Source organism: Caretta caretta, chromosome 3 (assembly GCF_965140235.1).
Source record: "Caretta caretta isolate rCarCar2 chromosome 3, rCarCar1.hap1, whole genome shotgun sequence".
Taxonomy (NCBI): Eukaryota; Metazoa; Chordata; order Testudines; family Cheloniidae; genus Caretta; species Caretta caretta.
Window position 1 is genome coordinate 121,087,305 of NC_134208.1, and position 16,863 is coordinate 121,104,167.

The 16,863-nt window shown below is 42.4% G+C and overlaps 1 protein-coding gene across 2 annotated transcripts in view; it reads left to right on the forward strand.

Moving 5' to 3' along the window:
• TMEM181 (transmembrane protein 181) overlaps positions 1–16,863 on the forward strand; it is a 59,039-nt gene that overhangs the window by 23,444 nt on the left and 18,732 nt on the right. For both annotated transcript variants that reach the window (XM_048844142.2, XM_048844144.2), the window contains exons 3-6: positions 2,097–2,149; positions 7,379–7,469; positions 8,117–8,238; positions 14,232–14,351. In XM_048844142.2, the coding sequence (XP_048700099.1) occupies positions 2,097–2,149; positions 7,379–7,469; positions 8,117–8,238; positions 14,232–14,351 (386 nt within the window). The remainder of the gene's footprint in view (positions 1–2,096; positions 2,150–7,378; positions 7,470–8,116; positions 8,239–14,231; positions 14,352–16,863) is intronic.

The window sequence follows — 16,863 nt, forward strand, 5'->3', positions numbered from 1 at the left end:
GCGTGTTTTGGGCTCTGACCCGGAGCGGCCGTTTGCCTCTCTGCTGTTCTGGTAGGCTTGCCTCAGCTCCTTAAGTTTCACGCAGCACTTCTTCGGGTCCTTGTTATGCCCTCTGTCCTTCATGCCCCAGGAGATTTTAACAAATATTTTGGCATTTCGAAAACTGGAACGGAGTTCTGATAGCACGGATTCCTCTCCCCATACAGCGATCAGATCCTGTACCTCCCGTTCAGTCCATGCTGGAGCTCTTTTGCGATTCTGGGACTCCATCATGGTCACCTGTGCTGATGAGCTCTGCATGGTCACCTGCAGCTTGCCCCGCTGGCCAAACAGGAAATTGAAATTCAAAAGTTCGCAGGCCTTTTCCTGTCTACCTGACCAGTGCATCTGAATTGAGAGCGCTGTCCAGAGCGGTCACAATGGAGCACTCTGGGATAGCTCCCGGAGGCCAATACCATCTAATTATGTCCACGGTACCCCAAATTCGACCCAGCAAGGCCGATTTCAGCACTAATCCTCTTGTCGGGGGTGGAGTAAGGAAATCGATTTTAAGAGCCTTTTAAGTCGAAAAAAAGGGCTTTGTTGTGTGGACGGGTGCAGGGTTAAATCGATTTAACGCTGCTAAATTCGACCTCAGCTCCTAGTGTAGACCAAGGCTAAGAAGCATTGGTCTGCTGATTACAGGTGGCTAATCCCAGCAAACATTTGGGATCGAAAAACAGCATATTAAGAGGAAGTATGGTGATTAAAGCACAGGACTGGGTGTTAGAAATCTGGGTACCATTCATAGCTGTGGTGTTACTCAAAGTGGCTCTGTGAAAAATGGTATTGTGTGGTGGTCCACCTCCTGTCTCAATGACTACGTCTCAAATGTGCTCAGTTTACAAACAAAAGGAGAGGCTTACTATTTGTGTGTGTGTGTGTAACTGTCAGCACTGCAACTGTGAATTCAGCTTGAGATCTGAGAATCAAACTGCGTTCTTTAACTTGTGCAGCTTCAGTAGTACAAACAATTTACCACTCATTTATACTAATGCACCCCTGTTGTCTCAGATTTTGCCCTTAGTTACAGCTGTCAAACCTTATTGCCTTTAGTGAGGATTGCACAAGAGTAGCTAAGGAAAATAGCTGACTCCTCAGGGTTCCAGCGACAGGTGACAGCCTCGCACACAGGGTGGGGGGACTGCCTCAGGTGAGTGGCTGGGGGTTTCCCATTTTCTCTTTGGGAAATATGGTTACCCTGCAGCTTCCAGCTCCCGCGGGCCCAGAGGTGGAACCCCTCAGCTCCCAGCCACCACAGTGGTGGGGAGAAACAATGGAGCCTCAGCAGCAAAAGCCACAGACAGGTCACGGCTTCCAAGAATATTTGTTTATTGCCCATGACCTGTCTGTGACTTTTACTAAAAATAACCATGACAAAATCTTAGCCTTAATTATATGTAACCTAGACACAAACATAGGTAATTCCTTTCAACCGACCAAGATGGTCAAAATCCAGCACTCATTCCACAAAATATCATTACTGTAACCCCAGGGTGTGCAAATGGTGCACTGGGTGCTCTAATGCTGTAGGGCAACTTAAATAGATCTCTCTTCCCTAATAATGCCTCCTCGCTTCTATCTCTAGACACAAGTATTAACCACAGCACCAGTCTTTATTGGATAGTTACAAATGTATTAATCACAAATATAGCAGAATCAATTTATTAGTTGGGGTGGGCTGTGAATTTTTAATAGGATTGTAAAAGAAATAATTTTAGTTGGAAGGAAATATCTAGTGTTTTATTTGAGTGCATTTGTAGCATGTGGCAGAGTAGGGATCTGGGACTTGGCACTCCTGACTTCTAGTCCCTGTTCTGCTACCTAATTGTTGAGTGGCCTTGTATGGCTATCAAGGGACTTGCCCCTCAGTTTACACATCTATAACATGGTGTAATGTTTGCCTGCTTCACTGGAGTATTGCGTAACTGATATTTGCAAACTGCTTTGAATCCTGAGATTAAAGATAATTATTCAAGTTTGAAGTATCATACTATGATGTCAGTATTTATGGATTTACTTCAGTACTGTCTTCTCTCCTTTTGACTGTCATTTAGGTCCTAGTGTAATTGAATCCACTGCAGTAACAGCTAAATTGAATAACTTAAAGGTAAGAACTACATTATATTGTTACATGGCAGGTGACTTTATTTGTTAAAAAGCATTTTATTAGTTTACACACATGCTTAAGAAGTCAGATTTTAAATGAAAAATTATATTTTGGTATATCTGTGTGTTGTGCTTTCCAACTTGCACGGGAATTCAGAATTTACTGGCTAAATTTTCTCAGATTAGTGCTTTATGTTGCCTCATGAGTAATACTCGATGATCTCCGTGACTTCTGTAGTGGCTGGTGTGCTTGACCCGGGGGCCGTCTGAGCAGCTTGGGTGGCCCCTGGGCCAGGCACACTGGCTGCTGCTGGAGCAGTCTCTGCTCTCCCCCCACAACCCTCCCCAGCAGCAGGACTTTGCGTGTGGGGGCGCTCAGGCCTGGGGATTGGGGTGCAGGGCAATGCTTACCTGGAGTGGGGGGGGCTCCCCTCCCTCAGCTCCTAGCTTCATGTGCTGCCTCTGCTGGCTAGCACCACCCCTGCAGCTCCCTTTGGCCGCGGTTCCCAGCCAATGGGAGCTGCAGAACTGGAGCTTGGGATGGAGCGGAGGCAGCAAGTGGAGCTCAGGAGCTGGGTAGGGAACCTTCCCCGCCAACCCCCCTCCCCCCGCACCTATGGTATCCCCCCCCCAGCAATCGCCGTGCTCCCCCCACCCCCCAAGCATCAGCCATGAAACCCGCCATCCCACCCACTGCGCCCCCTGGCCCAGCACTCGTCACGCCAACCCCGGGCCGCGTGTCCCCCTGAGCTGCTCCTTCTCTCCCCCCCCCCCCCCAAGTTTTAGTCAGGGATATATAGTAAAAGTCATGGACAGGTCATGGGCCGTGAATTTTTGTTTACGGCCTGTGATCTGCCCTTGACTTTTACTAAAAATACCCGTGACTAAAACGTAGCCTTACTCATGAGTAGCCAGAATCAGTTTCTAGTCTCAGTTAGTTCTTCTCCAGGCTGGTAATTTAGGGAGACCTGTAATAGGGCAGAGGCCAACCAAAGTGTGGGATTCCCTTGAGAACCCATGCATTGCTCTTTAGCCAAGAAAGACAACCACAGTGTGCATCCGTAAGGGAGTGGGGTGGAGGGGAAATTGAAAGCAGAGAATTTAAAATGTCCTCAACGAGGACTAACACCCCCACATCCATTTTCCATTCTGTCAACGGGAAGGAATGTTTTTTCTTGGCAATTGTTCACTGGTAAGTGAAAGATATGAAGTAAACACCAGAGATCTGGTTTCCTAAAAGCAGCCTTCACATCCTCACTTTCAAGGCTCTGCACTTTTCCTGCATCTTAGCTGTTGTTTTTTTTCTATACCCACTCCAGTTTTATCTTGGGCAGTAATCTGATGGGGTATTTGGGACAGTACTTAAATTGCTTTGAAATAATAAAGTTGTGTGTTCAATTTGTTGAGCCCTAAATGTTTTACCTGTGCTCTCTATATTTAACTTGCCACCTATGTATATTTGTTTTAGAGAACAGAAACCATTCTTACACAGGTTTCAGAGTAGCAGCCGTGTTAGTCTGTATTCGCAAAAAGAAAAGGAGTACTTGTGGCACCTTGGAGACTAGCAAATTTATTTGAGCATAAGCTTTCGTGAGCTACAGCTCACTTCATTGGATGCATTCAGTGGAAAATACAGTGGGGAGATTTATATACATAGAGAACATGAAACAATGGGTGTTACCATACACACTGTAAAGAGAGTGATCACTTAAGGTGAGCTATTAAGCAGGACAGTGGGGGACAGGGACCTTTTGTAGTGATAATCAAGGTGGGCCATTTCCAGCAGTTGACAAGAACATCTGAGGAATGGTGTGGGGGGGGAATAAACATGGGGAAATCGTTTTACTTTGTGTAATGACCCATCCACTCCCAGTCTTTATTCAAGCCTAAGTTAATTGTATCCAGTTTGCAAATTAATTCCAATTCAGCAGTCTCTCGCTAGAGTCTGTTTTTGAAGTTTTTTTGTTGAAGAATTGCAACTTTTAGGTCTGTAATCGAGTGACCAAAGAGATTGAAATGTTCTCCGACTGGTTTTTGAATGTTATAATTCTTAACATCTGATTTGTGTCCATTGATTCTTTTACGTAGAGACTGTCCAGTTTGACCAATGTACATGGCAGAGGGGCATTGCTGGCACATGGTGGCATATATCACATTGGTAGATGTGCAGGTGAACGAGCCTCTGATAGTGTGGCTGATGTGATTAGGCCCTATGATGGTGTCCCCTGAATAAATATGTGGACACAGTTGGCAACGGGCTTTGTTGCAAGAATAGGTTCCTGAGTTAGTGGTTCTGTTGTGTGGTTGCTGGTGAGTATTTGCTTCAGGTCTGTAAGCAAGGACTGGCCTGTCTCCCAAGATCTGTGAGAGTGATGGGTCGTCCTTCAGGATAGTTTGTAGATCCTTGATGATGCGTTGGAGAGGTTTTAGTTGGGGGCTAAAGGTGATGGCGTTCTGTTATTTTCTTTGTTGGGCCTGTCCTGTAGTAGGTGACTTCTGGGTACTCTACTGGCCCTGTCAATCTGATCCCACTGAGGGTTACCAAAAGAAACTACACCATTTGCTCAAAAAACTCCCTGAAAAAGCACAAGAACAAATCCACACAGACACACCCCTGGAACTCCGACCTGGGGTTTTCTATCTACTACCCAAGATCCATAAACCTGGAAATCCTAGACGCCCCATCTCCGGCATTGGCACCCTGACAGCAGGATTGTCTGGCTATGTAGACTGCCTCCTCAGGCCCTACGCTACCAGCACTCCCAACTATCTTCGAGACACCACTGACTTCCTGCGGAAACTACAATCCGTCGGTGATCTTTCTGAAAACACCATCCTGGCCACTATGGATGTAGAAGCCCTCTACACCAACATTCCACACAAAGATGGACTACAAGCTGTCAGGAACAGTATCCCCGATAATGTCACGGCAAACCTGGTGGCTGAACTTTGTGACTTTGTCCTCATCCATAACAATTTCACATTTGGGGACAATGTATACCTTCAAATCAGCGGCACTGCTATGGGTACCCGCATGGCCCCACAGTATGCCAACGTTTTTATGACTGACTTAGAACAATGCTTCCTCAGCTCTCGTCCCCTAATGCCCCTACTCTACTTGTGCTACATTGATGACATCTTCATCCTCTGGACCCATGGAAAAGAAGCCCTTGAGGAATTCCACCATGATTTCAACAATTTCCATCCCACCATCAACCTCAGCCTGGACCAGTCCACACAAGAGATCCACTTCCTGGACACTACAGTGCTAATAAGCGATGGTCACATAAACACCACCCTATACCGGAAACCTACTGACCGCTATTCCTACCTACATGCCTCCAGCTTTCATCCAGACCACACCACACAATCCATTGTCTACAGCCAAGTTCTATGATCTAACCGCATTTGCTCCAACCCCTCAGACAGAGACAAACACCTACAAGATCTCTATCAAGCATTCTTACAACTACAATACCCACCTGCTGAAGTAAAGAAACAGGTTGACAGAGCCAGAAGAGTACCCAGAAGTCACCTACTACAGGACAGGCCCAACAAAGAAAATAACAGAATGCCATCACCTTCAGCCCCCAACTAAAACCTCTCCAACGCATCATCAAGGATCTACAACCTATCTTGAAGGACGACCCATCACTCTCACAGATCTTGGGAGACAGGCCAGTCCTTGCTTACAGACCTGAAGCAAATACCAGCAGCCACACAACAGAACCACTAACTCAGGAACCTATCCTTGCAACAAAGCCCGTTGCCAACTGTGTCCACATATTTATTCAGGGGACACCATCAAAGGGTCTAATCACATCAGCCACACTATCAGAGGCTTGTTCACCTGCACATCTACCAATGTGATATATGCCACCATGTGCCAGCAATGCCCCTCTGCCATGTACATTGGTCAAACTGGACAGTCTCTATGTAAAAGAATCAATGGACACAAATCAGACGTCAAGAATTATAACATTCAAAAAACCAGTCGGAGAACACTTCAGCCTCTTTGGTCACTCGATTACAGACCTAAAAGTTGCAATTCTTCAACAAAAAAACTTCAAAAACAGACTCTAGCGAGAGACTGCTGAATTGGAATTAATTTGCAAACTGGATACTATTAACTTAGGCTTGAATAAAGACTGGGAGTGGATGGGTCATTACACAAAGTAAAACGATTTCCCCATGTTTATTTCTGCCACCCCCCTCCTCAGCCCCCCCCCCCCCCCCCCGCACTGTTCCTCAGATGTTCTTGTCAACTGCTGGAAATGGCCCACCTTGATTATCACTACAAAAGGTTCCCGTCCCCAGCTCTTCTGCTTAACAGCTCACCTTAAGTGATCACTCTCTTTACAGTGTGTATGGTAACACCCATTGTTTCACTGATTGATCACTCTGTATATAAATCTCCCCATTGTATTTTCCACTGAATGCATCCAATGAAGTGAGCTGTAGCTCACGAAAGGTTATGCTCAAATTCATTCTTACACATTTATTGTACCCAAATGAGCAGAGGTATGGCAAGGAAAAGCCAAGCCTTTCTTTTCTACCACTACTCCTTGTAATCTGTGAATCTAGACCACTATAATCATCTTTCTAGTCTGACCTCGTGTATAAAACACAGGTTTCCCTGAATTAATTCCTGTTTGAATTAGAGTATATCTTTTAGAAAAACTTCCATTCAGAATTTGACCTACTTCTGCTTGTAGTTTGTACCTATCCATTTCTTGTTTCATGGTTTTAAAAGGAATATAAAAGTTTTAGAACATCCAAGGGGAAATGGCTGCCATTTCGATACAAAAGATTGAATGAGCTTGACATGTAGCAATCTGATGACTAAAACTCCGATTCTTGAAGTGTAGAGCTAGAAATAAACTACTGTTGGTACTTAATTTGAAAACATAAAACTGTATTTCCTTTCTGTACTTACATTTTCTTTGTTTAACTGTTTGCTGCTGCTTTTATTTTCTTTAAATACTTTTGTCTCTTCTTAATTCAAAAGCTACACAAACTCTCTGTGCTGATAAAATGAAATGTATTCGAGGGTGGTGTTCACACCACCAGCACTGTACCAAGAACTGATCATTTAATGGATTAAAAGAAAAACATGCTTTTCTGTCAGAAGTGTAGAATGGTAACAGAAGTATTTATTTGTTGCATGTCCAAATGGCTAGTGCAGTAGGATGAACGTGAATTATCTCAAATCCTTCTTGTTTTCTTCCAGATGAGGCCATTTAAATTAAATTCAAAACCGTTGTCTACTTACAATCAGCAGCTGTGGCTGACATGTGTGATTCAGCTGGATCAGCCTAACGGTAAGCACCTTGTCCAATTTATTATTTCAGAAAACTGATGTTATCCTGGAATTTTATTACAGTAGGTATAACAAGTCAATTACGGTTACAGTAGTTGACCTGTATTTCACTTAGCTGTCATGTATATTCTCATGTAGTTTTACCTGGATCCAAAATGCATGGAAAAAACCCACCCATCACAAGAAATATGCAGAACTTGACTTATTAGCTAAGAAAGTAAGGGAATGGCTGCAGGGACATTTCAAAGTTGTTTCTTTTTTATACTTTTTGCTAAAGCAGTAATGTGGTGTCTCTGTCTGTGTCTGTCTGTCTGTCTGTCTGTCTCTCTCTCTCTCTCTCTCTCTCTCTCTCTAGCTTCCTCTTTTGGGATTAGACTAGTTGATGTTACAAGATATTGACCCTAGATTAACACTCAGATTCTCAAATCACATTATCAGGTATTGCTAACTGCACTGAATACCACACTGACTTTAATGGGAATTCTTGCCCAAGTCAGAAATGCAGGATTTTTCCTCTCTACTGTAACAAAGCATAACTGGATCAGTTTCAGTGAGCTGGGAGTATTGGTGCATGTAGTAACTCTATTTGAGATTTCATTTCTGCATTTGTTTTGGACAACAGCCTAATATTTTTCTCTTTAATTACAGAGTCCAGCTTCAAAACAAATGTTACTATGACAGTTAAAATACGTGGTGTAGAAGAAAATGGAAGCTCATCATTTATTAATAACCAAGTTTACAATCGGACGAGAATACTGAACTGTGCACAAGTAAGTATTTTTTTTGAAACAACACTGATTGTAAAGTTTATTCTTCTAAAACTACTCGTGCGTGGTAGATGTGGGGAGAGTATCTGATAAGGAGGCCACAGGGGAAAACCTGCAGTAAGAGTTTGTCTACATTATGCTTGAAGTTGTGCTAGTAATACTGTGTTTCTTGGATTTTGCTAGCAAGGTTGTAAAATGGCTTCGTCCAGCTGTGTGGCATGACTTCTTTTGAGATCCATAGTAACCAAACCAGAATATAGACTACTTTTCAGGTTGTCAATAGCATGAATGGAACTGAATTACAGAAAAAAAAAATCCCCTTCACACTGGGAAAATGGTAAAACTCAGCTAGTGACAACTAGCTTAAACGCAGTTGCTGCTAGCACTGTTTTAGTATTAATGTGAACAGATCCTAAATGGAAGAATCAGAATGCTGTAATATAGTCACTGCCTTGAGTCTGAGACAAAACATTATTTAAGTGTATTCATTTAAGGTTTTTAAGTTCTAGCATCCCTTTTCTCCAGCATCTAAGATTTGAGTTAGTTTAACTTAGAGCCATCAAACTATAGCACCTCATGAGTGAGACTTTCTTTAGAAGAAAGATCTTAATTACACAGTGAGGACCATATATCATTATTAGGGCCCTACCAAATTCACCATCCATTTTGGTCAATTTCATGGTCATAGGATTTTAAAAATCGTAAATTTCATGATTTCAGCTATTTAAATCTGAAATTTCATGGTGTTGTAATTGTAGGGGTCCTGACCCAAAAAGGAGTTGGCTGGGGGGGGAGGTCTCAAGGTTATTGTAGAGTGGGTTGTGGTACTGCTACCCTTACTTCTGCGCTGCTGCTGGTGGTGGTGCTGCCTTCAGAGCTGGACAGCAGGAGAGCGGCGGCTGCTGGCTGGGAGCCCAGCTCTGAAGGCCATTGCCAGCAGCAGCACAGAAGTAAGGAAGGCTTGGTATGGTATTGCCAACCTTACTTCTGAGCTGCTGCCTGCAGAGCTGGGTCCTCAGTCAGCAGACGCCACTCTCCAGCCGCCCAGCTCTAAAGGCAGCAGCGCAGAAGTAAGGGTGGCAGTACCATACCAAGCCTTCCTTACTTCTGCCCTGGTGCTGTTGGGGCGCTGCCTTCAGAGCTGGGTTCCTGGCCATCAGCTGCTGCTCTCCGGCCACCAGATCTGAAGGCAGCGCAGAAGTAATGGTGGCAATATCGCGCCTCCCTCCTAAAATAACCTTGTGACACCCCACCCCACCCCCTGCAACTCCATTAAACAAAGAAAACCTAACGCATTTTCTAGCTAGATTACTTACTAACTTTACAGAAGTTGGAGAACTTGCATCCTTGATCTGTTTCCGGCAAAGGTATCACAGAGACAGACAAAACCATTTGTCCCCCCTCCCTCCAGATTTGAAAGTTCCTTGTCCCCTCATTGGTCACTTTGGGTCAGGTGCCAGCGAGGTTACCTTAGCTTCTTAACTCTTTACAGGTGAAAGGGTTTTCCCTCTGGCCAGGAGGGATTTTATAGCACTATATACAGAAAGGTGGTTAACCTTCCCTTTATATTTATGACAGTCTTAGTGAAATATTTCAAATATTTGTAACTTGAGTATGTTAAGAGATGTTCTGTCTCTGCTTAGTCACTTTGTCTCACTTACACATGGGCATTCTGAACGGTTTGAATGTCTTAAGTCAGTCTAGATGCTGCTTCTAGTTTTCTGGCTTGTGTTCCCCTCTAAACGATGTAAAAAAGAAAATAATAAAAAGATTAGGTAAAATGTTCAAAAGTGCCTAAATGACTTAGGAACCCAAATCCTATTTACATTCATTGGGTCGTAGGCTCCTAGTCATTTAAGTGCTTATGAAAGTTTCATGCATTATCACAACAGTATTGTGCATCTTCTGTTTCTCTTGATTCTGTTGACTCACTTTGACAGCAACAGAGACTGGAGGACAATCTGGCATCTTTCCACAGATTCTGTGGCTAGAAGGGACAACTGTGATCATCTAGTCTGACCTGCAGAACTCAGGCACTGGAACTTCCCTGAAATAATTCCTCTTTGAACTAGAGCAGATCTTTGAGAAGAACATCCAATCTTGATTTAAAAATTGCCAGTGATAGAGAATCTTCCACAACCCTTGGTAAAAATTGTTCCAAAGATTTATTACCCTCACTCTTTCTCAAGAGTAGTCTCTTCCAAAAACCAGTAGAGTGTCTATACTATATACATGTTGAAAGTTAGATTAACTTTGGATCTTACCTGAGTAACATTGAACTCTGGATGACTAGTCAGAACCAGTGGAAAAGATAAATGTCATTCACCTGACAGTGTCTGGAAGTTAGTTTCTTTCTACCTAGACTTCCATTTCTAGTTGTGAAAGGAATTGAAGTACCAGAGTGTGTCTCTTCCCCTGCATTCTTCCAGTTCCCAGCACTGTTCTGGGAGATAGCCACTGAAATGTCACAGCTGTTGGAGTTAGAAACTTGAGCAGGGTGCAAAGGTGTATTTGTACTGCAGTCTTGTTGGTTGAAATGGAGACTGCTTAAAAATGGGCAGACTTAAGAACGTAAGCCATGTCCCTTTCTTACTAGGTATAGATAGGGCCCTACCAAATTCACGGTCATGAAAAACGGATCACGGACTGTGAAATCTGGTATCCCACCATGAAATCTGGTCTTTTGTGTGCACTTAACCTATTTTTTAGGTGACAAATCTGTGGAGCTGTCATTGAGGTGTCCTTAGAGGAAGTTTTGGAAGAAATTGGTAAACTAAACAGTAATAAGTCACCAGGACCAGATGGTATTCACCCAAGAGTTCTGAAGGAACTCAAATGTGAAATTGCAGAATTACTAACTGTAGTCTGTAACCTATCATTTAAATCAGCATCTGTACCAAATGACTGGAGGATAACTAATGTGACACCAATTTTTAAAAAGGGCTCCAGAAGTGATCCCAGCAATTACAGGCCAGTAAACCTGACTTCAGTACCAGGCAAACTGGTTGAAATCATAGTAAAGAACAAAATTGTCAGACACATAGATGAACATAATTTGTTGGGGAACAAAACATGGTTTTTGTAAAGGGAAATCATGCCTCAATCTACTAGAATTCTTTGAGGGGGTCGACAAGCATGTGGATAAGGGGGATCCAGTGGATACAGTGTACTTAGATTTTCAGAAAGCCTTTGACAAGGTCACTCATCAAAGGCTCTTCAGCAGAGTAAGCTGTCATGAGATAAGAGGGAAGGTCCTGCTTGGATTGATAACTCGTTAAAAGATAGGAAACAAAGGGGAGGAATAAATGGTCAGTTTTCAGAATGGAGAGAGGTAAATAGTGGTGTCCCCCAGGGGTCTGTACTGCGGGCCCAGTTCTATTCAATATATTCATAAATGATCTGGAAAAAGGGGGTAAACAGTGAGGTGGCAAAATTTGCAGATGATACAAAATTGCTCAAGATAGTTAAATCCCAGGCAGACTGCAAAGAGCTACAAAAGAATCTCTCAAAACTGGGTGACTGGGCAACAAAATGGCAGATGAAATTCAATGTTGAAAATGCAAAGTAATGCACCTTCGAAAGCAATCCCAACTATACCTATAAAATGATGGGGTCTAAATTAGCTGTTACCACTCAAAGAGATCTTGGAGTCATTGTGCATAGTTCTCTGAAAATATCCACTAGGTGTGCAGCGGCAGTCAAAAAAGCGAACAGAATGTTGGGAATCATTAAGAAAGGGATAAATAGTAAGACACAAAGTATTATATTGCCTCTATATAAATCCATGGTATGCCCACATCTTGAATACTGCATACAGACGTGGTTGCCCTATCTCAAAAAAGATATCTTGGAATTGGAAAAGGTTCAGAAAAGGGCAACAAAAATTATTATAGGTATGGAACGGCTGCCATATGAGGAGAGATTAATAAGACTTTGACTTTTCAGCTTGGAAAAGAAATGACTAAAGGAGGATATGATAGCGGTGTATAAAATCATGATTGGTGTGGAGAAAGTGAACAAGGAAGTGTTATTTACTCCTTCTCATAACACAAGAACTAGGGATCACCAAATGAAATTAATAGGCAGCAGGTTTAAAACAAACAAAAGGAAGTATTTTTTCACACATTACACAGTCAGCCTGTGGAACTCCTTGCCAGAGGATGTTGTGAAGGCCAAGACTATAACAGGGTTTGAAAAAGAACTAAATAAGTTCATGGAGGATAGGTCCATCAATGGCTATTAGCCAGGATGGACAGGGATGTTGTCGCTAGCCTGTGTTTGCCAGAAGCTGGGAATGGGCGACGGGATGAATCACTTGATTACCTGTTCTGTTCATTCCCTCTGGGGCCACCCGGCATTAGCCACTGTCAGAAGGCAGGATACTGGGCTAGATGGACCTTTGGTCTGACCCAGTATGGCCGTTCTTATACTATACAGATTTCATGGGGGAGACCAGCATTTCTCAAACTGGGGGTTCTGACCCAGAAAGGAGTTGCAGGGGGCTTACCAGGTTATTTTAGAGAGGTTGCAGTATTGCCACCCTTACTTCTATGCTGCCTTCAGAGCTAGGCACCTGGCCAACAGCCACCCATCTCTGGCTGCCCAGCTCTGAAGGAAGCACCGTGCCAGGAGCAGTGCAGAAGTAAGGGTGGCAATACCATGTCATGCCATCCTTACTACTGTGCTGCTGCTGGCGGTAGCTCTGTCTTCAGAGCTGGGCTTTTGGCCAGCAGCCGCCAGTCTCCAGCTGCCCAGTTCTGAAGACAGCGCCACCGCCAGCAGCAGCAGCAGCGGAGAGGTAAGGGTAGCAGTACCGCAACCCCCCCCCCACACACACAATAACCTTGCGACTCCCGCACAACTCCTTTTTGGGTCAGGACTCCTACAATTACAACACTCTGAAAATTCAGATTCAAATAGGCAAAATAATGAAATTTATGGTTTTTAAATTCCTCTGACCATGAAATTGACCAAAATGAACCGTGAATTTGGTAGGGCCCTAGGTATAGATGATAAATTGAGCAATTACTTGAAAATTACCACAGCATGGCGAACTAATCTGCTGGATAATCTGGGGAAACAGTGGATTGAGCAAAGACAGCCTAGAGCACTTCTGCTGCTGCTGAGTTGTTGGAGCATTTAATTGCTCATATGTTTACAGTTTTTGGTTTCATAGGTACAAAGGCATATAAATATCCTTCACTGAGTGCTTACCTTCTTTGGAAAGGTTAGAATTTTTCTGATATTCTCCTTAGCTCTCTGACACTGAAAGAAAGAATAGCACACAGACAAATCTAAAACTGTCACTTGTTTGGGGACCCCTCTACCCCCCCAAAAAACACTGTTGGTGGTTCTGTACATTTTTAGTTGGCTCTGGAGGATGTGATTTCCTTGTACTGTATATTAATGTGGGTTAAGAAGGGACCCACATTAACATTTTTTAAAATGTCTGTATAAAGCTCTCCAATCCTTTGCTTTGGTGTCCTCAGCAGAACCTCATACCACCTCAGAGCCAGACAGTCTTTTAGTGCTTTTAATCTGTAACTATCTCAAAGTGAAAGAAAACACAACAGAAGACATCAAAGATCAGAAATTTATAAGACATTTTAAAAAAACAGCCACTTCTTAAAGAAAGCTTTCAAGTTTTATTCATACATCAAAGAAAAAAAAGACCCCTTTTTGTCTTTTGCAGGTCATCTTTTAAAAAAAAATCAGTGGTACCAGGAGACCTTACACTTGGATCCGTTTCTACTGAGAAATAAAGCTGTATTTTGGCTGATGGGCAGTTGACACCCACTGAGCTTTTACTTTGTCTGAGTGCCTTAAATAAGTTTCTTTGGAATCTCTCTCAGATCTCCTTATTTGTTTTTCCATTATAACTTTACTATGTTAGTCGTTTTTTTGTAATTGAATCCTATTGAGGTGTAAGCCCTTAAATATAAATTACAGCATAAAGCTCTTATGAGGTATTCTGACTCTACTGTGTGTTTTCATAGAAATGTGCCGAAATCATTGTGGTTCACCTTGGCTACCTGACTTACACTCAGTACGAAGTCATTGTTGGTTTTGAGGATCTGAATAAGCTGATGTACCCCATCAAGAATGTGAATTTCACAGTAAGTGAACAGTATCATGCTAGCAAAAAAAAAAAAAAATCTTCAGTTTTAATTATTGTTGCAGAAGGCGACTTTAACCATAGTAAAATGTACGTCATTTCTCTTTTGAAGGTGAAACACTTGCACAGAAAAAGTGTGGAGGCTAAGGCCCTATCCTCACTGAGATTGTAAACATACTTTATTTGCCATTGTCGAGGTTCTAGCACTATTTCTCTGATTACTCTGGAGAAGGACTCTTCTGTCAGAACTTTATGAACTTGTGCTTACCTAGAGCAGTAGTCTGTAGTGCTGTTCTCTAGAAAAGAAATCTTTATCAGCACTCAAAGCCATACTAAGACCCAGCTAGCAACAGCTGTTCAAACATGATTACAGCTAGTACAGTTCGGATTAGTGTGGATAAGGAAAGCCTGTTCAGAAAGCCATTCTATATTTTCTTACAAAGCACACCATTGAAAAGAACTTGAATGCATATGTGAAACCCTTGTCTTGTTCTTACAGCTCTGAACTCAAGCACTGCTAAGAAATAACTGTAAAATGGAAAAGCCTCCTGGCTATGATCATACAAATAGGCAATCCAAAAATAGCATTTCTGTCATTCCCATGTTCAACTGAGTGCAGTGTTAGAATCTAAGCGCACAAGAAATGTCTCATTTAGATAGGTTAATATGTGAATTCAAATCTTACATCCCCAAATATATACTGGCCTTTTACAACTGTTATGGTAGGTGTATTGAGGTTAGCAGGATTTCTCCAGACTTTCCAAAAGCATATGGGGTTAGAAAATTATCATTATAGGAAACTCTCTTGATTGGGTTGTTTTTTTTGTTTTTGTTTGGGTGTTTTTGCACACACAGTGTTGGGCAGAAAGGGAAAAATGTACTCAAGACAAGCAGAGGCATTCTTCCCTGAAGAAATATGCTGAGTGTAAACCATAGCGTATAAAGGTGACTTGCAAAACAAAATGTTTACAGGACTTCACCAGTTTGTGCTGAGTGACTCCAAAGCCAATATACAAAAAGCAACTTTGAGGTTGACCCTGCCTGTGCTGCTGTGGTCTGGGTGTATGTTCTAGCAGTGGTCGCTGCGCTGTGGTATTCCAGCGTATAGCATTGTGTGTGTGTGTCACAGCTGCTAGCATGCAGGGACCTAAAATGAAAAGGGAAAACGTTAGTTTTTAGTTCTTTATACACTGAATGCACCTCTTTGCTGGGTAAGTGGGGAGTATTCAGCACATTAGTGAAGCGATAGAGTTTATCATCTTGCTTTGCACATGACCTTTAAGGCAGCCTTGCAAAACTCTGCTTTCCCAGGGCAAATAAATTCACATTTTATTTGTCTTCCCTATGCTCTTGTATTGTTTATATTACATTTAGTGCCTAGTATCCCCAGCTGAGATTGCACAGTGTGTAACATAGTGGGGCTCTGTACATGTAGTGCAAAATAAATGGTACCTGATCTAAAGAGCTTGCAGTCTAAATAGACAAGACTGACAAAGAGGGAAACCAGTGACAGAGAGGTGAAGTGACTTGCCCAAAGTCATGCAAGGGGCCAGAGAGTGTTGGCGAGTAGATTTTTGTGCCTGGGCTTGTACATTTTTATAACCATTTTCCAAGTCTCCTTTAAAGTCTAATATGTGGACCACAGAATAACTTAAACCCTTATCCTTTGTAAAAGTTTATATAAGCTACATTTTATCCATAATGACAGGTTTCAGAATAGCAGCCGTGTTAGTCTGTATCCGCAAAAAGAAATAGAGTACTTGTGGCACCTTAGAGACTGACAGATTTATTTGAGCATAAGCTTTCGTGAGCTACAGCATCCGATGAAGTGAACTGTAGCGCATAAGCTTTCATGAGCTACAGTTCGCTTCATCGGATGCTGTAGCTCACGAAAGCTTATGTTCAAATAAATCTGTTAGTCTCTAAGGTGCCACAAGTACTCCTTTTCATTTTATCCATAAAATGTGTTATGGGGGAGGAAATTAAGTTAGTTGCACATTTTTAGAACTTGCTTTCCTTTTTCCTGAGGCAAAAACCAGATGGAGAAATAAATGAGCTAATTAGCGATCATTAATCTCTTCTTAATTTAGCAAGTTTAGTCAGCTACGAACATGCCTGGTCTTCAAAAAATAAAGAAGCTTGCAGTGGATTGAGTCAATCGATGAATTTACTGTAAAGTCTTAAACAAAGGGAAGTTAACCTATGTTGGTTTCATCCTCTTTTTTGCCTTAGTTTTATGGTTTGGCATGTATGATGGCACTTTGAGAATGTACCGTGCTTCTTCTTTATCCTGTAACTTCGTATTAAGCATGAGGAACAGTAGGCTGCTTTAGCTCTGTTTTAATTTATTGAAATTTTCATAACAATATCGAGGTTGGAGAAGGTGGCAAGACATGAATTAGCCTTAATCTTTCTAAGGTGGTGCAGTGGAATTTGAAATGGCTTGGCCATTAAACCTGAGAAAGCCAGTGTGTTCATCTGTAGAGACTTTTATGCAATATTGTGTCTGCAAG